The sequence below is a fragment of the Molossus molossus genome, unplaced genomic scaffold (assembly GCF_014108415.1).
Source record: "Molossus molossus isolate mMolMol1 unplaced genomic scaffold, mMolMol1.p scaffold_m16_p_9, whole genome shotgun sequence".
NCBI classification, from domain to species: domain Eukaryota; kingdom Metazoa; phylum Chordata; class Mammalia; order Chiroptera; family Molossidae; genus Molossus; species Molossus molossus.
In genome coordinates, this window is record NW_023425403.1 from 62,840,923 (window position 1) to 62,868,800 (window position 27,878).

Sequence of the window (27,878 nt, forward strand, 5' to 3'; positions counted from 1 at the left end):
TAAGAAATCAAAGTCTTTACTCCTTAACATTCCAGTAAATGTGCTTCTGTTGTCCCCTTCCATGACTCCAATTTCTGAGTTTCATAGCTTTTTTTTTTTTTTTTTTAAAGAAGCCTCTAATAGACTTTTATAACGTAAGGGTTCTTTATAAAGAACCTAGTCACCTCTCCATTCCCCCAGTTTATCTGATCTGTAAATTTAGATTTTATTAAATTAGGTTATCTAGAGGAGGTACACCTAAAACTGGGTGACCTTCCAGATGTAGGTGAGGGTTCCTTCTTGCACCTGCACTGTTTTCATAGTTCTAGTAGGTTGTCTGGAAATTGCGTCGTCCTTCTGTGAAGATGAGAAGACATAATTGCTACTTCTAAGGGGAAATGGAAACATAGCATTGTGATCTCATTTTTATTTCTTCTTTTTCCTTCCTTGAGCATGGTTCTATTTTGGTTTGGTTTGAGGTAGGTAGTTCCGTGAAATCTCAAAAACAGTATTTTGTTTTGAAATAAGTTGTTTGGAAAGAGCTTTTTATTTCTTCTTATGATTTTTTTTTCTTTAGTTCTTGTCTCAGCCATACAGTTGGTTTGTTAGGCTCTGATGTAATACTATGTTTGCTTGGTTGGGACAATGCCAAACTTCTGTTAACTTTATTGTTTCCCTGAGACTGACCTGTAAAAAGTTAGAGTTTGTTTTGTGGGATTTTGTTTGTTTGTTTGTTTGTAGTTGATAGAGTATCATTGGAAATTATAGGGTAGGGGTTACACAAACTCTTAACAAATGTGCCTCAGCCATTCTCTTCTTTTCCCCAGAAGTGAAAAGCGATACTGTGTTTCCTCCAAGCTTTATTCATAAGCCTATCCTTGCCCGGCATCTCCACATTTTAATGCTGCCAGCTTTTCGGCTATGTGCTCTGCAGGTTCATGATCGGCATTTGAGCAGGACGTTCGGTGCCAGGAACCAGGAGCCGGTTGGCTGAGTTATTGTCCCAGTGGTTCGGGATTACTGTGGTCTCTGGGACGGTCCGGCCAAGTGTCAGCCCAGTGGAGGCACACCTGGAAGCCGTTTTCAAGAACTTTTACCACAGGTGTAAAAGGCTCCAGACCTGCAAAGATGCTGAAACAGATACTGTCGGAGATGTACATAGATCCCGATCTGCTGGCAGAGCTCAGCGAAGAACAGAAACAGATCCTGTTCTTCAAGATGAGGGAGGAACAGATCCGCCGGTGGAAAGAAAGAGAAGCGGCAATGGAAAAAAAGGAGTCTGTGCCAGTGAAATCCAGACCAAAGAAAGGTAAGCTTAGCTACATCTTGTCTGTGAATGTGTTCGGAGAATGGCTCCCGGCTTGCTGGAACATTTCTCACTAGTCAGAAGCAAGCCAGGGATGCATTCCAGTCTGATAGATGGACCCTAAATGTTATGGAGATTCTAATAGTGCAGTTTATCAACTTGAAGTCTACACTCGGCACACAGACGCACGCACACACAGCAAGGACCCTGGAGTTGTGTGAGCAGATCGCTTGCTTGAAACCAGACTGACCTTCAGCTGAAGTAAAAAGTCCCCTGTGAGTTTGATGTGAGGGATATTAAAGAAGGTTTCTAACCCCCTTATTGTCACAGATGTCTATGCTCTACTTACCAGTATACGCAGTCCTCGTATGAGCATCTTTATAGCACTTGTGTTTGCATTTTTTCGACTTTAAGAGATTTTTGAGGTTTTTTTTTTTTTTTTAGGGAAACTCCCTCTTAAAATGCAAATACCACTAGAGGGAAAAAAGTCATAATGCTTATTAGTATTATCATTTTTTAGTGTGAGTTAAATTTTCAGATGTATTATTTTCTCTGGACTACAAGCCGATGCTCTAACCACCGAGCGAAACCAGCCAGGGCATATTTTTTCTAACCTAAGGAATCCCTTGGTAGCTTGAGAGGGCCTTTTGAGACCATGGGGGAGGAATTCTTCCTACATCAAGACTTAAAGTGTATACACACACAGTCACAGAATAGCACACGTTAACCTCGCCCCAACCAGCACCGAGCTCCTCTCCACCCCCACCCCTCATCAACTTCTGTTATGGATGAATAACTAAGTTGTTTCAAAACACACACACACACAGTTTCAAGGTCACTTACACAGGCATTCAAGACCAATTTCTCTTCGTTTTTTATTAAGGTAGGGAAAACAAAATTTGATAAAACCACTTGGGTTTCAAAGATTGAGAAAATGAATCTTACTTGAATGCTGGTATGTGTACAGGCTCAAAAAGGGAGTCAGTTTGGTGACCTTGGCTTTATACTGCTTTTTATTAAAAACTTTTCCCAATTAAGCCTTTATAATGATACAGAAATAAATCTCATTTATTATTATTACTACTGTTATTATCAAGAGCAGCTATGTGCTAAATACCTGTTTTGTCAGACACTATGCAAAGCACATTTACACACGTCTCACTTCCACAAAACTTCTGCAAAGTCAGTATTAATTTTCCTGTTTCACAGATGAATGAACTAGAATCAGAGAAGTAATATATGCAAAGTCACATCTGCAGTAGGTGCCCAGTTCTGTTGGATTTCCCAGTGCTCTCCGCTGTCCAAAATAGAATTTTCCTTCAACAAGTAACATGGTCCGAACTGAAGCATAACCCTTTTCCCTTTCTGAACTGGCTCATGCCTCTCCCTGCATCCTTTAGTCAGGGTGTATCAGCTATAACTGGGCCTCTTTGGCACCATGTTCATTGTGGACATGACATATCGATGTGCTGGGTGACCTTGGGGACTAGCTTGCCCCTAGTCAGTGCCCACATCTTTGTTAGACTTTGGGCTTCTGATGTTTGCTGAATTGATCTTCTTGTGGTGACTTAAGAAACAATTTCAGTTTCTTTGCTTAAATTCTTCCTTTGCAAGGTTTTGAATCTGCCTTTCAGAAAACCTGTATAACTATATTAACTAATATAGTTAATATGATCATGGAAAATGTATACAGTGAAAGTTCTATCAGTATTGCATGTGAGAAATAAATGTAACACGTGGAAAAATACGTTTTGCCTTACCCTAGTTCCTCTTCTGATTACAGAAAAGGTGAGGTTTTGAGATTCTTTCCCGACTTCCCCCTAAAAAGACAACAGTTCTCTGTCATTCCTATTGTTCTGCCCCTGAAGCCAAAGCCACAGATAAAGGCAGTATTTTTAGAGCAGGTGGTTTCCAGAGGTGTGTTTGTGCTGCACACCTACGCGCCCCGTCGGTGTTCGTCGGAAGCCTCGCTGTGCACGGCTGCTCCTCTCAGGCCTAACCCCCCCGCCTCCTGCCTCCCACCTCCACCCAGCCCCCACCGAGCTTCTACCCCGCTGCCGCTGGTCTCTACAAAAAGCATAACAATTTATTACAGTTTTAAAAGATGGACTTTAGTGTCAGTGACTACAGGATCATCGCCCAGGTTAACAAGTCAAGCAAACAACAGAAAGCAACAGTCTAGTCGCGAGTGATTTCACGAAGCCCTGACAGGACTCGCCCTGGTCTTCATGAGAAGGCACGAAGCCCAGAGGGAATGAGAAGGTGACCCCACACCCCAGCTGGTCCAGCAGTTCTGTTTCTATTCGTTACCCTGGCATCGCTTGCGGGGGGTTTGCTTTGGGCTCTGGGAAGTGTTTCCATTTGGACCACACAGTTCAAGGCTGCCCTAAGCACACCACAGGTTTGTGGTCACGCAGACTAGTTTTGAATTCTAGTTTCAATTTCCCTAGCTCTGTGATCTCAGGGAAGTCACTTACCCTCTGTAATCCTCTTTCTTGGTGGTAAAATAGGGTTAGTCATAGCCTTGGGTGATACTCTAAATATTTAATGGCAGCCCTGGCCAGTTTGCTGTTGGTTGGGCCTCATCCCGTGCACCAAAAGGTTGCTGGTTTGATTCCCAGTCAGGGCACATGCCCAGCTGTGGGCTGGATCCCAGGTGGGGTGAGTGCAGGAGGCATCTGATCGATGTTTCACTGTCACATTCATGATGTTTCTCTCTCTCTCTCTTTCTCTCCATCTCCCCTCCTCTCTTTCTAAAAATCAGTAAAACATGTTTAAAAAGTATTTAATGGCAAACATGGCATGGGCAGCCATCAGGAGGGTCATGGCCAGAGCAGCCACGTCCTGGAGGCCCCCTCCAGCTAGGCATTCATCCTTCAGTTTCTGGATTAGGGGGTGGGTATCCTAGTGGGGGGCCAGAGTGATGGGAGATACATGGGATGTTGGGAGTTTTGGGAAGTATATCGATATTTTGACAACCTGAATATTGGTAGGCGCCCTGCTTACATCCGTCTTGATGATACCCTTATTATATGTACATTTGTTATGAGCCCCTGGTGTTGATGCTCTCTGTCTTCTGTTAATTCAGTCCTTGGTCCTCTTTTGTGGGGCTAGGGTAAACAGTAGTCCCTCAGTTACCTGCAGGCAGCTACAGTCAGAAAATGTTAAATGGAAAATTCCAGAAATCCAAAATTTATAAGTTTTAAATTGTGCACCATTTTGAGCAGCATGATGAAATCTCTTGCTGTCCTGTGCATCCTGCCAGGATGTGAATCATCCCCTTGTTCAGTATCTCCACACTGGATATGCTTCCTACCCACTGTCACTGAGTAGCTGTCTTAGTTACCTGATCCACTGTCAGAATCACAGTGTTGTGTTCAACTGACCCCTATTTTACTAATGTCCCCAAAGCCATTCACATAACTTCTGTTACAGTATATTATTATAATTCTTCTATTTTATTATTAGTTATCATTGTTAACTTCTTACTGTGCATAATTTATAAACTATCATAGGTATGTACATATAGGAATTAACATGTTCTGTATAAGGTTTGGTGCTATTCACAGCTTCGGGCATCCCCTGTGGATAAGGGCGCATGACTATATAATTCTTCTCTCTTCCTCTAACACCCTCACCTGTTACTATGGTTGTCCTGAGTTGGATCCAGTTGGGGTGGAGACCAGGTGCTGACCCAGGAGGGCCCTCGAGTTGTGTTGACCTGCACATGCGGAGGTCATCCACACAGACACCTCTAGTCTCTCCCTCCTGCACCCCTGCTGGGCCTGGCACATGTGGAGGGATCAAACACGCTGATGACATAAGCAACGTCACACTGAAATACAAGCCTGAACAGCCCGGCCATTTCCTTGCCAAGGACACATGTCGCCCGCTCTATGTGATGTTTTACAACACTACCCAGTTAGATGTTTGTATGGGGAACGAGGTGTGGACTTGAGTCTCGCACAGTAATTCTCTGTGCTGTGGTCCAAGCAGGACTGACCTTTTATTCTGAAAGGTTGTTTTCAGAAGAAATTCTCAAGAATCCCTAAGATAGCAAACATGAAGAGCAGTACAGTTTATAAACATGATTCAAGGACTGGGAGGAAAACTTAATTAAATGGAAGTGCTGTATAAAGTTCCTTCTCTCACAGCCTCTGATTAAAGAGAGTATGTAATTTCAAGGTGAAGTAGATAGAAAATCCAGAAGCCTGGATAACATTATATATATGCATGCTAATTTTATGTTATTTTAACTTAGAATAAAGAATTACATTTCTTATTTTTAATTTTAAAACATTTTTCAATTACAGTTAACATTCAACATTATATTAGTTTCAGGTATACAGCATAGTGGTTAGACATTTATATAACTTATGAAATGATCTCCCCATTAGTCTAGTATCCACCTGGCACCATACATAGTTACTGCAATATTATTGACTATGTTCCCTGTGCTGTATTTTACATCCTCATGATTGTTTTATAACTGCAAATTTGTACTAATTAAACCCTTCACCCTTTTTACCCGGCCCCCAAATTCCCCTCCCATCCGGCAACCACCAGTTTAGCCTTTGCATCTATGAGTCTGTTTCTATTTTGTTTGTTCGTTTATTTTTTAATACCTGCACATAGAAATGAAATCGTATTGCATTGCCTGCCCCCTGAGAATCCCTGAAGTTTATACCTCGAACTTAAGGGAGTACTTTGGGGACAGAAATGCGGTTCTATGAGTATCAGTTTTCAGCTCTTATCAAATTGGAGTTGTTCTCTTCTCCTCGTCAACACTTTCTCTTTCGGCCATGCTCCACACATCCCTCTATCCCTGCGCCCTCCGCCTGCTCCCTGGCACCCTTCCAACAGAAAGCCTGTCCATTCCCCTATGTAAAGAAATCTTTCCACCATCTGTGCTCCCGAGCTGCTCTTTCTATCTCCCAGCCTGTGTGCAGTGCCGGGAGCATAGCAGGTGCTCAGTAAATATTTGTTGAACACGTGACTGAACCTTCCTGTTCTTCTTCCCGGGTAAACTTCTCCAGAGCACACACTTGCAGCTTCTGTCTTCGCCATTCTTTCTGTCCCGCTGTGATAGCCTGCTCCCCACTGTGATAGCCTACTCCCCACCTGTCTCCCCAGAATTGCTCTCTCCAAGGCCAGTGGTCTTGCAGCCTCATCACCTTTCCCTCATGTTAGCAGCATGCAACTCTGCTCTCTCCTCTCCTCTAGTGCTGCACAGCACTGTGTTCTCCTTGTCTCCTTTTACGTTGTTTAGTTATTTAGGAATCGGAGCCTCTATGACTTTTTCTCTTTCGAACCAGCACTCTCTTTCCCTTCCCGTTTCTTCTGCCTCCTGAATGGAGCACATGCTTTTCCGAGTTCTCTTCTAGGCTTTATTCTCTTTGTGAATTTGTCTGTGCCAGTGGCGTCAACGGTGACATCTATAAAGTAATTCCCAGATTCCTGTGGTCAGTCTCAGCCTCACTCCTGGACTCCAGTTCCATTTGTTAGATATCTGCTGAAACTCTGCAGGTAGATTGCTAGTAAAATTAAAGATAGTTTATTCTGCCTTTCTAAAACAGCTCATTATCTAACTCCTCAAACAAACGTATTTTCTTGATATCACTGTTTCTGCTGTCCTCCCTCTGACCCCCTAATTACTAGGTCTCAAAACGTTGGCATCATCTTTGAGTCCTTACTTGATTCAGCTGCCTAGACCTTACTGTCCTGTTTAACGTCTTGTTTAACACTGTCCTTTCCTCATTCGGGCCACAGGTGCCTCCCTCCTGGTCTTCACATCCCTCGTCTCTCCCCATTCTCTCCCTACTCAGTCACCAAACACCCACTTCCTACTACCCTGGTCCACCTACATGCTCTTATGCCCTAGAGCTTCCTAACTCACTTCTCTGACCCGGTGCCACCTGCACAGACAGGCGTGGACTCTGTGTCGGTCAGCTGATCGAGAACACAGAGCTAATACTTTGTGAGCATTTATCATGTGAGCAGCATGTGAGGTCAGATTGAATACTCTGTCTTATCAAAAAGGGACTCAGGCTCAGAGTGGTCCAGTGACCTATATACATGGTCACATAGTTGGTGGAGACACTGGGATTTTAATACCACTCTCTGGCTTTATGCAGCACAGGGCCCAGGTTTAAATCCTTCAGCCAGGTATCTAGGGCCTGTGCCATGTGGGCCTTTGCTCCGTGCAAGATCCTCCCCCCACGGCCAGGTGACTTCTCAAACCGTTTCCGCTCTGGTGGAGACCCTGCTTCTCCAGAGCCCCTCACTGGTGCCCTTCTCTGCCCTTTGATTGTGCTGTTCTTTGTCTTGGGCACCAAACTCTTTCCTGCTCTCTCTAAGCTCCCTATCCATCCACCGAAACCAAGCACAAAGAACCTCTCTTCTTATTTCTTCTTGGTCCTTCCAGAGCAATTTCTCCATCCTTTGAACCACAGTTGCTTTACCTTCACCATACTCTCACCACCTGCCTCCTTTTAAATCGTCGAGACTCTTTTCTACTCTTAGTTTCTAAAAACCCTCCTCTGTTCACAGGGAGCTCTGGGGTATCTGTTCCCCACCCTCCAGAACAATGCCTTTACCCTTGCCGGCAGCTTGTGGGCTCTCTGGAGATGGCTTTGGGGAAGCGTGTGCTGCTCTGTGCTGAGCAGAGCTGCTGGGACCCCTGGGTACCCTCTTCCCCCCGGCATTCTGCAGTCTCTTCTCGGGGCATCTCCTTCCTGCCGTCAAAAATATTCATAGAGCATCACTTAAGTGAATGTTGAACGATGGACATAGTAAAAAATATTATTAGTTGCCCTGAAAGATTTGTGATAAAGGGAGTTTTATGAGGTATGACAGCTTCCTAGTTAATGAGCCATTTGGCATCTCCCCAAACAGAGCCCAAGCTGGCCAGGGCTTGTCCCCAGGACGGCACATTCGGGATTGATCTTCTCTTCATCCCTGGGTGTCACTTCCCATTTCTCCTCTTGTGAAACTGCGTGAGGTCTGCTTTCGTCTGAGGGTGCAGTTCACTCCTTTTGTAGTGAAGACTGTGATTCGTTCCCCCACCCCGTATCCTAGTTAGAACCTGATTACCCTGCAGAAAGTCCCCACCGCACTGAGTGGAGTGGAGCACCGACGTAAAGAACACATCTGATCTTGAGCAGCCTGCTCGTTTCATGTGCTCTCAGGCCAACGGTGGGAAGTAGGTCAAGACCTGGAGACACTTTAATTGGAAACCTTCCTCTACTTAATGTAAGGAGACAAGACAATCCCTGCGTAGGTTTCTCATCTATAAACTTGGCCTAGCCTATGTTCCAGGGGGGGTGTCCTTTTCACATACCCAACACCACTGGCTGATTTGAAGTCCTCAGGGCTCAGGGATTGGGACCATGATGGCCCTGGGTGGGTCTGCTGTGGCCTTTAGATTTAGGGACCGCACCTTTCAGCCTCTCCCAGGTACGTCCACCTTCCCCAGGTTTCAGGGCATGACCTGTGTGGCCACATCTCAGGAGTATGGGTACTATAATGTAATCCAACCCTTGGGACCGATTGTAAACAAGGGTTATTTAAGTAGCTTCACCAAGTATCACACTACCAGGAGTATTATCTTCTCATAAGCTGGTGTGAATCTCCGAGCAGTCATATAAGTCAACAACAGGAGAGTGATGATAGCAGTTAACCTCTCCTGAACTCCTAGTATGTGGCAGGAGGGGCCATGCACTAGGAGACCTGCCTGGCACACCTAGTCTGCCTATTCTCACAGCAGTCTATGTAGTGGGTATTAGTATTCCCGTGTTACAGAGAAAGAAACTGAGGCTTAGAGAGATTAAGTAATTTGTCCAAGTCATATGACTAGGAAATGGCAGGGCTCAAATTTAAACTAACTCTAAAATGCATGCTTTTTACCCAGCAATAGAGCCTATAAAGATAGTGGAAATATCAAACCCTAGAGCAGTTGTTAATTCTGGGGTACAGGGAGATGGGTTAGACTTTAGAGGTTCTGGTATCTGATGTTAGCTCCGTTACCCTAAGGGGTGATGCAGACAATGCATGCTTTCTTCCCGTCTCACTGTCTTCGTTTTTAAAATGGGCACATTCAAAAACTGTATTCATTGCCCTGGTTAGCGTGGCTTAGTTGGTTGGACTGTCATCCCGTGCACCAAAAGGTGGTGGGTTCCGTTCCTGGTCAGGGCACATACCCAGGTTGCAGGTTCGATCCCTGGTTGGGGCACGAATGGGAGGCAACAGATTTCATATCGATGTTTCTCTTTCTCTTTCTCTCTCTCCCCCCTTTCCTCTCTCTAAACATCAGTTAAGAAGATTGAAAGAACCATATTCATCATATTTCAAAACAAACGCCACTGCCGCCGCCACCACGGCCACCATCTCCACTGTTCCCTAGAAGAGCTGCTGTTCCCGGGCAGCTCGGAAGTGCTCTTCCTCATCTAATGTTCTTCCCCAAAGACCCTACGCACTTTAATGATGGAAAACAACCTCTGACTAAAGATATTGTTCAATATGAATTTTGTTTTGCTTGCAGAGAACAGCAAATCTGTGCACTGGAAACTGGGAGCCGATAAGGAAGTCTGGGTCTGGGTGATGGGCGAACACCATCTAGACAAACCCTACGATGTGCTCTGTAATGAAGTTGTTGCTGAGCGCGCCCAGCCAAAAGCAGAGCAGGAAGCAGAAGAGCTCAGGTATGAGAGCTGCAAACCCATGATTGCCGAGGCAAAGATGCCTGCCGCTCACAGTATCTGGTGGGAGAGTGGGGGTGGGCTTTCGGGTCCCCACAGTAACTTAGATCTCTCTGGAGAGCCTCTTGAGACCCCTGGTGACACTTGTCCTTCAACAATGCTGTCAAATGAGCTGCTTCATTTTCCCACTTGCCATTCCCGTTTTGATGTGGATGTGGATGTGGTTTTCCCAGTGATCACTGGCTTCCCTAGAATCCTGCTAGAGCAACACAGGCCAATACAGCTGAACATCAATAACATACGTTCAAGCTTCTGGCCTTCAAAGAAGATGGCTTCGCTACGGGCAGCTGAGTAAGCAGGCCCCTTAGGGGCTTATCTTGTGCTGGCCACTGAGGATTCAAAGATGAACAAGGAGCTTCCAGTGTAGGAGAAGAAACGGGCAGCTACCTGCAGCCAGTGCGGACCGTGATAAGTGCTGTGATGATCCACCCAAGAGGTGTGATCTGAACTGAACCTGGAAAGATAAGTCGAGTTTTCCAGCCACAGAAGGTCAGGAAGGAAATTGCAGGCAGAGGGCAGAGTCGAGCCCCTAGGCACGAATATGCACGGTCTCTGGGCAATGTTGGGTTCTTCTGAGTGTGGGGGGTACACATGAGCAAATAGCAGGAGCCAGGGACCGTGGTCTGAACTGCCTCGAAGGCCAGGTTTAGGAGTTCGGACCTCATTCTGTGGACAGTGAAGAGGTTTTTGAATAAGGAAGTGACATGATCAACCGGAGATGTAGGAAGGCGACTTGGGGTAGCAGTGAGGTAGATGATGGCTCCCTCTGCTCAGTGCCCAGAGTGCTCATAGTCCTATTTGAGCTGATGACATGGAAACAGACACATGGGCTTCAGTTCAGATCTCAAGGGCCGAAGATGCTGCCCGCCAACTTCTGTAACCTGGAACTATGCATGGGTGTACAGAAATAAAGGAGTTATCTGCTGCCGATCATAGGAAGGCAGTGTGCCCTAGCAGTTTAACTTCTGAACAACGAGTTGGGCAGACCTGGGTTCAAATCCTGGCCATCCACTCTGTGACCTTGGGTAAATTCGATAATTATTTTGAGCCTCTTATAGAAAGCAACGGTAACGATGCCTTCCTCACAGTGTTGTTATGAGGAGTAAATTAATGTCTGTAAAGTACCGAGCATAGAGTTCAGCAGGTTATAAGCACTTGGTAAATGATATCTATTACTGTTTTCACATCGTCTGACTGTAGATATCTGCTTTAGAAAAGCAGTCCACGTTGAAGGATGTTGAAGGATGTTTTTGATAATTCCACATTTGTTTCTCTGCAGCGAAACTCAGTCCAAAGAATTCACCAATAGCTTGACCACAAAGTCACACTACTGTGATCTTCAGGCACCAGATACCTGGGAGTCTCAGGACATCTGTCAGAAAGCCGCAGAAGAGGAGGAATCGGGACCAGGCTCGCAAGCAGCACCACCCCTTAACGAAGAGAAAATGCCAGTGAGTCTTTCCTATCTGTACATGTGCAGAATTTCATCCCTGGGGGAGATAGAGATATCAGGACCACTGAGGTGAATGTAGCAGGGTATCAGGATCTTAAACTGGCTTTTTGGGGGAGAAAACTATCTTAACTTGAAGCCCCTACTGTTCATTTCATTTGGGGGGATTTGTTTCACCTGTTACTTCCCCCAAAAGGTAAACCACCCATTCTTTATGGGACTGAAGGTGTGAAAAAGAATTGCATTTGAAGAATTTTCAGGGTTTATGTGTTTCTGTAATATGTCTTCTATAACAGGGGTTGGCAGCTTTTTCTGTGAAGGGCCAGGTAGTAGACACCTGATAATCTGTGGACCCTACTGTCTCTGTCACAACTGAAGGGGCTTGGCTGTGTTCCAGAAAATATTTACCAAGACGGGCCGAGCGCCGGGTTCAGTGTGGAGGCTGTAGTTTGCTGAGCCCTGTCCTGTAACACCAGCCCATTTGTGCTCTAGATTTCCTTGAGTCTTCCCCTTTCTGTTGAGGATGAATGTCATTGCCTCTTTGGCTTCGTAGGTTCTGCCTGTGATAGTGGGGACAGCTGTTTCCTCAACACAACAGAATTTTCTACTCAGAACTGGTAGGAATTCTCTTATGCTTCAGGTAGTTTAAAAAGCTCAAACATAATTTGCTGCTTGGATGATAGTGCGGAAGAACAATTATACTATACTATGAAGGGCCTCCTTCTGCTGGAAATTTCATTACATTGAGAGTTAACAGGGGATTTGCAGTTGTTGACTTCCGTTCGGGTCCTCAGCTCTAGGGCGCCGGCCACGTGTCCTTTGGCCTCTCTGAGGCTGTCAGAAAGGGGTGGGGCTGTCTGTCTCGCCCACTTCACGCATGTGTTACATGGCAGAGCACACTGCTGAGTCTCATTTAATTCTCACCACAGCATATGACCTGGAGTTTGTTGGTGTTTGTCCATTTTGCAGGTGAGGAAGCTGTGGTTAGGCGTGGTTATGCCTCCTGCTCGAGGTCTTAGAGTCAATGAAAGACTGAACCAGGATTCAAACCTAGGTCTGCAGGACCCTACGTAGGTCACTCCGGAACTGCTGTGCTTGATTTCGTGATTAATGTGAGGAGTATGAAGAAACTTTACAAAGGGCTATAAATATGAGGCTCCAAATATTTAGGGCTACAAAATTCCAGAATTTGGTTTACACCCCGGGGTCAGCCCTGGGTACTTTCCTCCTGTCTACAGTGGAGATGGCAGTATAGGAGTGAAAACTGTCCCTGCTGTCGTGAACTTTCTAGTTGAGGAAGCAGGGAGAGGCTTCATGAGGCACATCGTTTCAAACGGTAGGTGACAAGTGCTCATGGGAAAGGATGTGTTCCCAGGCACCCCTGCCACAGTAGGACTGCAGCGATCCAGGGATTGCAGGACATGGAGCTGGAGATGGGGAGACAGGATGACGGCGGCAGGTGCTTCCAGCAAAGGGACATTGAGGACAGTCTCTCCAGCTGGTGAGAACAGCGGCCTGTGGAGAAACCAGAGAAGGCTGTGTAGGTGGAATATAGAAGGAGAGTTTAGGACTGAGTGAGGGGTGGGGCGGGCAAGGCCAGGCGGGACAGCCTCTTGGGAACAACTTAAGTGTTTTGACTCTTTTTATCAAGAACAATTGTAAATTGTCAGTGACTGTGGAGCAAGGGCTTGACCTGATCCGATCTGTGTGTTGAAAGGGATTTAGCTGTCACTCAGCCAGGTTCTGGGATGTGCAGGTTGGGAAGCAGATGCCATTCGTAGGCAGACAAGTCTGATGGGCAGTTCATAGGAGCCAGAGATGACAGGTGATGAACTGTGTGAGCAGACTCAACTCTGTCCCCAACCCTGGGGGGAGTTGGGGTAAGAACTTGGAGCACTCAAGGCTGAGTGGCTGTCCTTAGGGACCCCAGTGTGGACAGCCCTCCAAATGCAGCCCGTGTTTGCCCCTCTCCTGCAAGAGAATTTGGCAGAGAACGGAACAGTGCTGAGTGTGGTTAGGAGAATGGCGGAGAATGCTAATTCAAAGATAAGCCCTCTTGTGTTTCTCTCTTATTTGTAATTTGTAGGCTGGGAGCTCATTAATCACTGGACTGACTGTCCTTGCCCCAAAGGGGACCTTGAAAAAAAACTGTATCTGCTCACTTGTAGATCTTATCTCCAGAGAATTACTTGTTATTTTTACAGAAATGGCCTTCAGAGTGGACCACACTGAAAAACAGGAGATTTAAAAATAATAATAATAATAGAGCACAAACATCCAGGATTCAAAGCATTCCAAAATAAGACCTTGAGCTAGCAGATTAAAAAGCCTTGAGTAAGATTCTTCCCCTTCATATCCTCTTTAACCAAATGGAGTTAGAAGTGAAACCTTTCCACGCCTACCATGTGCACAGGCACACACACGTTGCACGCACACACACACTGCTCACACTGCCACAAGGCTCTGATACCAGCTTTTAAGTCTGTCATTTCACTATAGCAACTGATACCAGAAACTCACCACTAAAATGTACATTTTTTTTTATCCTCACCCGAGGACACTTTTGCATTGATCTTTAGATAGAGCGAGAGGGAGGAAGAAAGAGAGAGAAACATCGACATGAGAGAGACACATCAACTGGCTGCCACCCACACGACCCCAAATGGCCAGAGACAAACCGCAACTGAAGCACGTGTCCTTAGCGGGAACCGAACCCAGGTCTCTCTGGACTGCGGGCTGACGCTCTAACTGCTAAGCCAAATCGGCCAGGGCTAAAATGTACATTTTGCTTGTAAACTTGACATGGAAACCATGGTGGTTTTCAGTTATATTCTTAAGTGTTATTCTAATTCATAGCATTATGTTCCCATTAGTAAATAGCAGCGCAGGAGCAACCCATAAAATAATTTTCAGACATAATGAGAGACTTCCACTTAGGTTCCCTTCCTCTGTACATCCCTTTGAGACCACAGTTAAGCTTGTTGTCTACTCAGAAACCAACAGTTCTCTAAAACCAGATTTTGGTTGTCTGCCTTTATAAAGGAGAGATTCAGAAACATGATACTAAGATCACACCACTTTTTTGAACGAATAGAAAAAAAATATGCTAAATTGTATTTTTGGACCCTTATTCATCTCTAGGTGGTCCTGTGTAGCAGCCCAAGTTGGGGGTTTTATGTGGCTTGGGCTTTCTGTGAAGGGTGGAAAGCAGTATTAGAGCACAGCTCCTCGGGTGATTTCATCAGAAGTAAGCACTAAAGCGTGGTGAGTGGGCAGGGTGGAGGAGCCCACCCCTTCCCAGAACAGACGCCCTGTGCTTGGGCTTGAGGGAGCCATCTGGGGGTGGTCTGCCTCTGGTCCATATACAGCCATACTGCCAATCCCTGAGAGGGAGTCGGGTCCACGCTTATAATAAGGAAGCTCACTGAAACAGGATGAGAAATATATTTCTGAAATGCAAACTAGAATTTGAGTTGGATGTGAGAAAAAAGAGATAATTCCAAACAAATAACCGTTCCCCATTTGTATACTCCCTTCTAGTACACATGCAGGAAGTATTTTAATATTATTTTTGTGAGAGATAAAGTATTGGCTATACTGGATAAAAAAGATGAGGAATTAATTATGCTCATTTTGTTAATTCAAGTGTAGAGGCATAATTAGAGAGTTAGATAATTATCCACACATTTCTGTGCCACTGTAATAGAATTTTGTGATAGTTTGTAAGGTAAAATTTTATATAAAATAGATGTTAAAATCCTGGACCTTACAAACCATTTAATCTGTTGTGTTTTTAAAAACAGGATGTCGCATGAAAAGCTTAACATAAAGTAAATTACATAAGAGAAAAGCATCCCTAGTCTTGAGAGTTGTACAGTGTGGCGTTGGTGACACAACTTTATTTTGTATGATTACCAGTGATATTTGTAAAAATTCACTTATCCAACTCACTAGAGGTAGTGTGCTGGGGAAAACAGGTGAAATCCTGCGTTAGGAGAAGTGGGGTCCTGTTGACCACTTGGAGTGAGTCATTAAATCTTTCTGGGACTCAGTTTCCTTATGTAAAAAATAGTGGTAACAGAAGCTATGTTTGGATGTGAGAATGAAATGAAATAATATACATGAAATAGTTATATCAAATACTATGTTTGATATATTTTTTCTATCATTATTTATAGTTAGGTTCCTATTTTCCATTGTATCTGACTTCCCAAATCAAAGTAAGTCTTTAAGACTCTCTATTTATTCTCTTAACAATCCTTCATTACTTTATACCAGCGATTTTCTACCTTTCTCATCTCATGGCACACATAAACTAATTACTAAAATTCAGCAACACACCAAAAAATATATTATATTTTTTGCTAGTCTGACAAAAAATAGGTATAATTTTGATTCATTCACATTGGACAGCTATTGTTGTGTTGGCTGTTGTCATTTTTTTAATTTGACAATCTAAGAGAAAAGAGGTCAGTGCCCCTGACAAAATAGTCAGGTATTGCATGTTCTTAACATTCTTGCTGCATACCAGTTGAAAATTGCTGCTTTAGCCCTGGCCAGTTTGGCTCAGCGGTTAGAGCGTCGGCCTGCGGTCCGGAGAGACCCAGGTTCGGTTCCCGCAAGGGCACGTACTTCGGTTGCAGTTTGTCCCCGGCCCTGGTTGGTCGTGCGGGTCGCAGCCACTCGATGTGTCCCTTCACGTCGATGTTTCTCTCTCTCTCTCCCTCCCACTCTATCTGTACAAAAAATGGAAAAATATCCTCGGGTGAGGATAAAAAAAAAAAAAAAATTGCTGCTTTATACTGATACTTAGTATCTAATAATTACTTTATTTCCCTGGCTTTTCTTTTCCTTTTTCATGGATCATATGTCAGGTATCTCCCTGGTGAGAATGTAAGAGCAGCCTTTGAAACTCTCTCCTGTCTGATATGATTTGCCCACAAACCCTTACCAGTTTTGCAGTATTGCATTTTCCGGGGATGTTACTGTCCAGTTCTGCTGTTTGCACATTGCTTTGCGGGGCTCTGGGGGGAAGGTATGATGAAAGTGAGCAGATGTTCACCCAGCATGGCCCATCCTATGCTTTAATATGCTCAAAATAAACTCAGGCAATATATTACTTAAAGGTGTGTTATAAAATTACACACCTTTATTTTATATTTAAAATAGACTTTCATATTAAAGTCTATTGTGTTTTTAAGTCAGGCTATCTCTGTACATAGATTTTGTTAGAGAAACAGGGAAAAGATTCCCTAGGGTATTTGTTGTCCTAACTCATGTTTTAGTAAAATCATTCCACAGGGACTATGTACTATATTTTCATCAATAAAGTTGGTAGTCTAGTTGGCCTTAGGAAAATATCGCCACTCTCTCTATATTATCATACTTTGTAACTTTATCAAAGCGCAGTTCCAGCCCTGGCTGGTTTGGCTCAGCAGTAGAGTGTCGGCCCTCCGACCAATGAGTTGTGGGTTTGATTTCGGTTAAGGGCACATACCTGGGTTGCAGTTTGTCCCCGGCCCTGGTTGGGGTTGTGTGGGAGACAGCCAGTCAATGTGTCCCTCTCACATCGATGTTTCTCTCTCGCTTTCTCTCCCCCCCCCCCTTCCACTCCATCTGAAGATAAATAGAAAAATATCCTCAGGTGAAGATTAAAAAACTAATAATAATAAGTGCAGTTTCATTATTCTAACTCTCCCATTATTTTATAAAGAAAAAGCTAAGTCTGGGTATGTTCAAAGTCTGAATATCATAGCAATCACTGGCAAATTCCTTTTTTATTTACAATGGATGGGAATGGAGTGATCTGATTGTTCCAGTTACCTGGTGAGCAAAATGGGTGTGTTAGAGGCCACTGATTTTCAGAGAACTTGAATTCAGTCTATCTTGATTAGTATTAAAACTAGACTGGAATTTCTTATAGTGATTGAGAAAGTGTTTCATGAATTTATAATGTGTTCATTCATTCACAAAATCCTTATTGAGGCTTACTAACTGCCAGTCCCTGTTGTATTTGCTGAGACTCCAGGTGTTGGTGAATTAAGCGGACATGGTCTTTGCCCTCAGGGAGGTTATTATTCTGACCATCAGCCTATTAAGAAACACCATGAATTTAAGAGGTGTAAGAACAGGGAGAGTAAATACTTAACCTAGTAGTTTGTTTGCGAAAGTAAACTCTTGATTTTAGCCCATAAAGTCATCATTTTCAACTTCACCATAAAAAACTGAGTGCTAATAATGTTCTGTTTATGGGAACTTCCTGGTTTACTTGGAATTAAAGGTGCTTGGCATTTGTGTGATTACATAGCCCTACTTTTAAACAGAGTAAATATTAGTGGCCAGAATGAACTACTTTTCAAACCAATCTTAAAAGTGTAATTAGAATAAATCCTCAACACCTAAGTCAAGAGAAACAAAGGAAAAAATGAACACATGGGACTACATCAAACTAAAAAGCTTCTGCACGGCAAAAGAAACAACCATCAAAATGAAAAGGGATCCCACTATAATTGCCATAATCTCCAGGTTCTTCCATGCCATCTCAAAGAATAAGAGATCTTTCTTTCTTACAGCTGCATAGTATTCCATTTTGTACATATACCACAGTTTTTTTTATCCACTCATCTATTGATGAGTGGATTGTTTCCATATCTTAGCTATTGTAAATAGTGCTGCTATGAACACAGGGGTACATATATTCTTTCTGATTGGTGTTTCAGGTAGACCATAATTGCCAATGATGCATCAGATAAGGGGTTAATTTCCAAAATATATAGAGTGTTCATACAACTCAACAAAAGGAAGACAAAGAACCCAATTAAAAAATGGGCAGAGGATCTAAATAGACACCTCTCCAAAAAGACATACAAATGGCCAAGAGACATATGAAGAAATACTCAACATCACTAATCATCATGGGGATGCAAATTAAAACAACAATGAGGTATCACCTCACACCTGTCAGAATGGCCACCATCAACAAATCATCAAACAACAAGTGTTGGTGAGGGTGTGGAGAACAGGGGACTCTAGTACACTGCTGGTGGGAATGCAGACTGGTGCAACCACTGTGGAAAACACTATGGTGTTACCTCAAAAAATTAAAAATTGAATTGCCATTTGACCCAGTGATCCCACTTCTAGGAATATACCCTAAGAAACCTGACACACCAATCAGAAAGAATATATGTACCCCCATGTTCATAGCAGCACTATTTACAATAGCTAAGATCTGGAAACAACCCAAGTGTCCATCAGTAGATGAGTGGATAAAAAAGCTGTGGTACATGTACACAATGGAATACTATGCAGCTGTAAGAAAGAAAGATCTCTTATCCTTTGAGATGGCATGGAAGGACCTGGAGAGTATTATGCTAAGCGAAACTAGCCAAGCAGAGAAAGACAAATATCACATGATCTCACTTATTTATGGAATATAATGAACTAAACAAACTGATAAACAAAATTGATCCAGAGACATAGAGGTGGGGTACAGACTGACAAGCCTCAGAGGAAGGGTGTTGGGGGGGGAGATAAACCACAGAACTTAGATGCATGTATGCATGACCAATGGACATAGACAACAAAGCTGGGGATGGGGCAGGGGGGATGGGGAGGTGGGTGTCAATGGGGGAAAAAGGAGAAACATCTGTAACAAAAACAAATTAATAAAAAATAAATAAAAAATATTATATTTTAATATTATATAAAAAAGAATAAACCCTCATATTACACATAGTTTCTGGGTGAATATAATTTGAAACCATGTAATTTCTGTGTTGCTAGCAGCATCTTTTGATAACCCCATTGTTTATGTCAATTTGAATTGCCATACTTCTAAGTTTAATGGTAATTTTATGTATATATCTATTGTTCAGTCAATATGGATGGGCTCCACTCCCAGATTTAGGTGGGTGTGCACTGATTAGTGAGACCATGTTTTGATGTGGTGTCTGGGGCATGTCCACTAGCCCCTGATGTCTTAGATTTCAAGTTTGAAGCTTTTGCATAAATATTATGTGGCAGTTTAAAAATTTTTATTATTAAATTAATGGGTTAATAATATTATATAAATTTCAAGTGTACAACTTTATCATATGACATCTGTGTAGTGTATTGTGTGCTCACCACCCTAAGCCTAATCTCATTATGTCACCATATATTTGATCCCCTTTCTCCTTTTTGTCCTCCCCCCACCCTCTTCCCCTCTGGTAACCACCATTCCTTTGTTTGCATCTATGAGTTTGTTTTTTTGTTTGTTCATTTGTGTTTTTTTGTTTTATATCCCACATTTGAATGAAATTACTCGGTTCCTGTCCTTTTCCATCTGACTTATTTCACTTAGCATAATTCTCAAGTTCCAACCACGTTGTCACAGATGGCGATATTTCATCTTTTTTACAGCTGAGTAGTATTCCGTTGTATATATGTACCACATCTTTATCCAATCATCCATCGAAGGACACTTAGGTTATTTCCATGTCTTGGCTATTATAAATAATGCCTATCTTTGTTGTAGCGATACAGTTTGTATCTTTAAATAAAGCAAATATGAAGCAGGTAAGATTACTCTAACTCCACCCCTAGAGTTTCAGCGGTGGCAGAAGTCTTTATAATGTAGCAGAGGGGAGGTAGCTGCAGTGACTTGAGTGCATGAGAGCAGACATATGTTCTCTGGGACACCCTGTGGAAGGAGCAAGTTATAGACACAGAGAGGACACGGGTTCAGTCTCTGATTTCCTGCCTATGGGTCACCTTACTTTTTTGGTAAAAAGACAATACCTGCTTTGACACCCTTATGGGGGTGATATGAGGGTCAAATGATGTATTGGACTTGAAAATGTTTTGTAAGCGAAATTATATAGGTAGACGGGTAGTTTGCCTCCCTTTCTTATGTTTCAAATAAGAATAACTAAGGAGCATATTCCCCAGAATACTGCATCCTGTGGAAGCTTCGGAGATGGCATGGTGCTCTCTCCAAGAAGCTTCAGTCCCCTCTGGGAATGCTCGGGGAGGCAACGGTATTCGTGAGGTGTCTCCCTTGGGTACTGGTATCATAAATGATCGCTTTGAGCTGCTAATCCGGCTGTTTTTTAATAAAGGAAATCTTTTTTCTACCACACCACTTTCAGCCTATTACATTGTATTTGGTGTATTCCATGAATTTGTTCATTCATGTAAGTGTACCTGAATGAACCTGATCTACCCAAGTCTTGATTAAGTTCTTCATATTATTTTAACACTTTAGAATAATGGCAAATCTTCTTTCACCTTGAAACTTAGTATTTTTATCAATGTGGTTCTTAGCATGTGTGAATAGTTTTAGAGTTTACAATATGTTTGAGACATATGGAAGTCCTTGAATAGGAGTATTTATCTCTAAATTAATGAATTATTTAGGCAAAAACTCTTCTACCAAGAACCAGCTTTTGTAACTAAAACCAAAACCTAAAACTTCAAAGCAAGGATGACTGGCACCAGTAGAAGGTGCTGATGGTCACAGTGGTCCCTTCAGTCCCTGGCACCACACCACCATGTCCTTGTCCTTGTCTGGTTCATGTGTCTGTGCTTAGTTTTGAACTATTTTAAGAATATTAATAGCCTGTCACATCTGATTGGTGCAAAAGCAATGAGTATATTGAAAGTTCTAGGAAGAAAAGGAATATGAGGATGAAAGGGGGAAAATTAAAATCAGGAAAAAGCAAGTGGTAAGAAAACAATGTTGAAGGAATAATTCTAAGGGACAGAGAATAACGCATATTATACCCATGCAGATGACAGTAATTGGCAAGGGACAGTAAGTGATAAGGGAAGACATATTCGGTGAAACAGACTACATTTTGGAATATATGGGTTGGAAGAGCAGAGCCAGATGGCTATTAGCCTGACGTTAATTCAGGAAACAACTAACAGTTTGTTCAGTGATGTAAAGGCTGAGCATGTTGGAGATGCAGCTGGCAAAACCTTCGTCCAAAGTTCTGCCGGTTGCACAGGTCCAGGTCCTTCTGAAGCAAACGAGTGGAGAGGTGCAGAGTGCACTAGTGTGGTTGGAACATTATCTACAGAACTGGAGGAGGTTACCTGCCTCCTAAATTTCAACATAGAAGAAATTAATTCTTTTTGCAAAATGATGATGCCCCTCAGATCTGAGGTTATTGAGGAAAGGGAGTGAGCCTTTTTCTAAAGCTCACACTCTGCATAGTGGAGATGCATTCAGAGACTGCAAGAATGAGCCTGCAAAGATATCTTGAACTTTTGAATGAACAGTCTCACACAAAACCTGGTGGAAGAGTTCTAACCTGTTCCTAAACAGAGGAACTGGCTAGTGTGCTGTTCTGCTCTAGATACAGAGCAGCGATATATGTTTTATAATATTAAAATGAGAAAAAGTGCGACAGAGTATGTAAGTAGCAATTGTGAAACCTATTGGATTCATTACTTTGCCAAGTAATAAGCATAAGAAATCACTGACCTACAACTCTACTTTCTTATCATTATAGTGTCGCCATAGTGGAAAAAGCAAAAACTCTGGCACCAGCCAGCTGTGGGATCTCAGTAAGCTACTCAACTCCTCTGAGATTACTTTCTTCATGTGAGGATTGGGTATGATATGGCCCATCCATCAGAGATGTTGCCAGAAGTAAAAATAATACTCACTACACCGCTAACACAGTGCCTGGTCATAACAGGCCTCCAGCGACTAGTGGCCACTAGTGGAATTAGCATCGATAACACTGCCCATGATTTGTAAAAACTCTCAGCAGAGAGCTTGACAAGTGTGCCACCAGCAACTGTGGCCAGTTTCATCAGTCAAGAAGGACTATACTTGTATAACAGCTCAGCCAGAAAGGCAATAGTTAGAACACAGTAAAAGTGAATCTTTCTCCCGTATAACATTCGGGATGGGGTTCTGGGTCAGGAGGCCCCCGTCACTCAGGGACTCAGGCTCTGGTGGCTCTGCGGTCTTCAGTACTAGCGTGACTGCCATCATGATTCCAGCCCAAAGGAAGGGGAAGTGGCCTGGACGCTTGTGTGACGGAGGCTCTAGGACCCGAACAGAAGTAGAAAGTACCAGCTATCACCTGCGTTGTATTGGAGACAGCTTATTCACATGAGCCTACCAAACTGCTAGGGCTGCCGAGGCCCTAGCACACATGCCCAGCTACTGTGAAAAAAGGGGGCACAATTGAGGTAGCCATACTGGTTTATTACATAGCATAGTAAGTACCCTAAAGTACCCTCTGTGCTCCATGCTGAATTTTGGTACCAACCTTTGGCTGAAAATGTGCAGACAATTACTGATCTATGCCAAAATGCAGGAACGAGTCCTTGGGCACAAGGCACAAAGTCATGGTAATGTGGGTTGTGGGTGGCTGGGTCAGGCTATATAGCCCCTTGCTGGGACTTGGCCCAGGCTCTGCACTTAAGCCAGGGACAGGGTGACAGGGGCCTGTGTAACTGACCTGGTTTTAAGAGGAACCTATGTGATATGCCAGCTCAGTCACAGTGCCAGAGAGGTTGGCACGTGGCTGGCAGGAATAACACCAGGGAATCCAAGCAGTGGATCTGGGAACCCCACTAGCAGGAGTTGCCTCTTGGGAAATCCATCTAGATTAGCAGAAACCCGGATACCGGGCTGGGTAACTGGGTCAGGGGAAGAGGAGGGGAGGAATGTGATCAGGCAGGGAAAGTGGGCAGGGTGCCCAGGCACTAAACTAGTATTGCAGACATGCCTCCAGTCCTAGATGGGGAGCAGGGCATACAGTTAAATGGCAGAGAGGAAGCATTTCTCTGGTCTGACCTAAAGCTCGGCATGGGTAGAGCAGGGGTTAAGAGAGGAAGAAGAGACTTTAGATTTAGAAGTGATGTTGAGCCCTGACCGGTTTGGCTCAGCGGTTACAGTGTTGGCCTGTGGACTGTGGACCAATGAGTCTTGGGTTTGATTCCGGTCAAGAACATGTACCTCGGTTGCAGTTCGTCCCCAGCCCTGGTTGGGGTTGTGCAGGAGGCAGCCAATTGATGTGTCCCTTTCACGTCAATGTTTCTCTCTCTCTCTCTCCCTCCCTCCCATTCTATCTGAACAAAAATGGAAAAATGTCCTCAAGTGAGGATTAAAAAAATAATAATAATAATATTGACATCTAGAAGTCATCCCAGGGACCCTGGTGCCACTGAAAGCAAGACACACAAACCTGCTTGTCATGAGCAAACCACCAGCTCCTGGCTCCTGGGCAATGATTCATTTCTAAGCCCCACCGGGGGGGATGCTGAGGCTTCACTGCCTGCTGCCTCAGTCGGGATCGGCTCAGGAGCTCAGGTGCTGGTGGGAAACCGGTGGATCCCGTTTTGAGTGTGGGGGCAACATTAGGGAACGTTGGAAGGAGGGAAACTCGAACAGATTATTTTCTGAAACTGCACTGCAGCTCTAAATGGTATAAAAATGTGTTTCGTTTCATTTTTAGTCACCCTCCAGTTCCTCAAGAAATATTCAACAAATGTTGGCAGAGTCTATCAGTCGTATGAAGACATATGGATTTCACCAGGTAAAAGATGTACATTCTGTCTTCAGAGGGCTAAATGCATAGCCATTTCCACTAATGTTTCACAAATTGGTGTATTAGTCGCAGGGAGAAGTGGCATTAAGCAGAGAATGTGAATTCTGTCTTTAGAAGCTTGTGAGCACAGCTCTTCGTTTTTGCCTGTTTGTCTGGAGTTAAAAAGTCTTGAGTGTCATGGAAAGAATAGATACCAAGACAGAGCTGCTAGACCCCTCACAGAGGTCTGAGGCGGGGCAATATCCTGGGCTCTGCAAACCCCGGGGAAGACTGGTTCAGAGAGTGGTAAAGGAGTCACAGACGTGGCAGAAATAGTGAACTTGGACGCGGTTCCTTCCTGTTCATCGTTTCTATGATCCTGTCCCTTTACGGTGACCAGCCTCGTGTGCCACCCATGTCCACTGTGCCAGGGCTCCTCCGGATACTTGGATTTCACTCCTATCCAGCCAGACGTGATCCGCCCTATAGACCAGCCCACTTCCTCCGTGGGCTAGATTGGAATCCCATCATGCACTGCTCCCAGTCAATGAGGCAGAGACTTGGAAACACTAGTAGGATTTGACTTGCAGAGAGTCTGCTAAAGCAGGATCCGAGGCTGTAAAGAGGAGGTTCCGAGGGACCACAGGCCTGAGATGGGGGCCGTGGTGGAGGCCTGCCCGGGTTCCACGTTCCTCTGGACAGTGCGCTCAAGTGCCTGATTTCTCTAGGGACATACGTGAACTTGGATAATTCTCACATCCGAGACTTCAAGAAATTATGGTGAAGTTTTGGGGCTGTAGTCCTGTAGGTATAACATGTGCTCTTTCTAAAACAGCAGCCCTAGAGTATCTAAAGGAAATTTTCAGTAACACTGCCCAGGGGACATTATGTCATTTGAAATGAGGAAAGGTGAGAAAGACAAAGGATCTGTGTCCACTCAGCCACCATGTAGTGAGTTTCCCGACGTGCTAGGCTCTCTAAGGGCATCGGAGACGCAGTGACCAGAAGAGGAAAAGCCCGCTCTCAGGAAGCTGTATTCCAGTTGGGGGGACGGACAATAAACATGTCTATGGAGTTAGGTGGTCATTCGTGGTGTGGAGGAAGAGGAGGCAGGATGAGGGAGCTGAGGAACACCGGGAGGGCGGGAATTGGTTTCTTAGGCCGGTGGTCAGAGAAAGCTGCTTTGAGAAGGTGACCGTGGAGTAGAGACCTGGAGAAATGAGGGAAGGGGCCGTGCGGACAGCGGGGGGAAAGCATGTTCTTGGCAGAGGGAACAGCCAGCGTGGAGGCCCAGAGGCTCACTTGACACGGTCAAGGAACGACAGAGAGCTCAGTGAGTGAGGAGAGGGATAAGGGCTGAGAGTCGTGTAGACCCTTGTAAGGAGTTCAGTATCTGAGTGTTATTTCAAGCCGTGCTGATAGATGAGATCATCTAGAAAGTGAGCTGAGATGGAGAAGAGAAGTGGTCTGAGGTCAAAGGCACGTCAGTGTGTTGACTGGGCCGAGGTTTCTTGTCTCTAAGCTAAGGAGGGTGAACTAGATCAGGGGTTCCCACACATTTAGGTGTGAGACAGCCAGACTCTCAGTGTTCATGTGTTCCCACGAGAGTGCCCAGGGCCACTTCTCCGTCTCTCACTTAGAAATTATGTCAGAATTCAGGAGAATGACTGAGCAGGTCACTTACCAAGCTTCTCCGGAGAGCAAAGGTATAAATAGGGCCTCCTACTTCAGAGACCAGGGGGAGGGTCTAATGAACCGTCCGTCCACAGCCCAGGATGAGAGGCTTTGTGTAGGGGACATTTTAACAGCTGGAAGTGCTTCTCTCCGTCTCCAACCTCCGCCGAGCTCCGGCGCTGGAACCTAGACATGTGTCCAGCCTCAGCGCTGCTGCCTCTTCACTCCCCAGCCCTCACCTCGGCTTCCCCAGCCTGGCTCACCCTCCCCGGCCTTCGCCTCGGCTTCCCCAGCCTGGCTCAGTCCCCAGCCTTCACCTCGACTTCCCCAGCCTGGCTCACCCCCCAAGCCTTCGCCTCGACTTGCCCAGCCTGGCTCACCCCCCAGCCTTCGCCTCGCCTTCCCCAGCCTGGCTCACCCCCCAGCCTTCGCCTCGGCTCCCCAGCCTGGCTCACCCCCCAGCCTTCGCCTCGGCTTCCCCAGCCTGGCTCACCCCCCAGCCTTCGCCTCGGCTTCCCCAGCCTGGCTCACCCCCCAGCCTTCGCCTCGGCTTCCCCAGCCTGGCTCACCCCCCAGCCTTCGCCTCGGCTTCCCCAGCCTGGCTCACCCCCAGCCTTCGCCTCGGCTTCCCACTGGCTCCCCCCCCAGCCTTCGCCTCGGCTTCCCCAGCCTGGCTCACCCCCAGCCTTCGCCTCGGCTTCCCCAGCCTGGCTCACCCCCCAGCCTTCGCCTCGGCTTCCCCAGCCTGGCTCACCCCCCAGCCTTCGCCTCGGCTTCCCCAGCCTGGCTCACTGTCCCCAGCCTTCGCCTCGGCTTCCCCAGCCTGGCTCACCCCCCAGCCTTCGCCTCGACATTCCCCAGCCTGGCTCATCGCCTTCACCTCGCATGCTCACCCCCAGCCTGGCTCACCCTCCCCAGCCTTCGCCTCGACTTCCCCAGCCTGGCTCACCCTCCCCAGCCTTTGCCTACATGCTTCCCGCAGAATACTTCTGAAGAGGAAATGACAATTTTCTAAATGGAGAAAGTAAAGATCAACCTGTAAAGATTTGCTAAAAGTACATATTCTGGAGGAACTATTAGAGAAACTCAGGACAAGTTCTTGTTGTCTAGCTGCTTTGAATAAATACAGTGGTCAGGGCCAGATATCATCTGCTATTACTCCGTGAAATGCATTGTGTCTCCTTCCCCACTGTGCCCATACATAAGCACACTGCAGCTTTAAAAGGAATATGATTTACTAAATATAGTACTCTCAAACATGTTCGTATCTTCTGGAGTATTAACTTAATGTTTTTCATTAAGTAGACTCACTTTGTAAACTTTTTGCTTTCTCTGAGCAATAATATCCACAATGTCATAGTCTAATGTTATAACTATATTTTTTCTAGTAATTTTAAATAATTTTAAAATATGCATGTGAATGACAAAGCTCCACTTTTTAAAGATTTTATTTTTCAATTGCAGTGCACTCTCAGTGTTATTTTGTTTTAGCTTGAGGTGAGCGACACAGTCGTCAGACATCATGTACTATACAAAGTGAAGCCCTAGAGAGGCACCACACGTAATTACTACAATATTATTGACTACAAAACTCCACTTCACATTTTGGGGTTTTATTTGTTCTGTTTAAGCTTAGAAATGGCCAGCAGCATTTTATTTGTATTCCAGGCTTGTAAACAGCTTCAGTAAAGGGATGTCAAATTTTTGCCGTCATTTCCAACACCAAAAGCTGTTCTGTGGTTTTTATAGTATTGACAAGCCTAGGGAACTTCGATCTAGGCAGGAAAAGAGTGTATGAAAAGAGCACATAAACAAAAGTTTAGTTATATCTGAAGTGTGAAGTATGGTTTCTGAATGATCCCCTTTTACATTAACTGTGATTTACGACTTCCCACAATACTTAAAAACAAGTTTCACAACATCAAGGTTTAGATTTAAATTCTGGTGAAATAATTTAACAGCAAGAAAGCCTTTCTTGCCCTGGTCGGTTTGGCTCAGTGGTTAGAGCATCGGCCTGCGGTCCAGAGAGACCCGGGTTCGGTTCCCGCTAAGGGCATGTACCTCGGTTGTTGTTTGTCCCCGGCCCTGGTTGGTCGTGCGGGTGGGAACCACTCGATGTGTCCCTTTCACGTCGATGTCTCTCTCTCTCTCTCTCTTTCCTATCTCTCCCTCCCACTATA

At 44.7% G+C, this 27,878-nt stretch overlaps 1 protein-coding gene across 2 annotated transcripts in view; it reads left to right on the forward strand.

Annotated features, from left to right (window-relative positions):
* The first annotated feature begins 1,107 nt into the window (after nt 1-1,107).
* SH2D4A (SH2 domain containing 4A) overlaps nt 1,108-27,878 on the forward strand; it is a 42,008-nt gene continuing 15,237 nt past the window's right edge. The window contains exons 1-4 of one of the 2 annotated variants that reach the window (XM_036250352.1): nt 1,108-1,288; nt 9,825-9,984; nt 11,321-11,492; nt 23,953-24,033. In XM_036250352.1, coding sequence (XP_036106245.1) covers nt 1,108-1,288; nt 9,825-9,984; nt 11,321-11,492; nt 23,953-24,033 — 594 coding nt within the window. The remainder of the gene's footprint in view (nt 1,289-9,824; nt 9,985-11,320; nt 11,493-23,952; nt 24,034-27,878) is intronic. The other variant, XM_036250353.1, reaches the window with a different exon arrangement.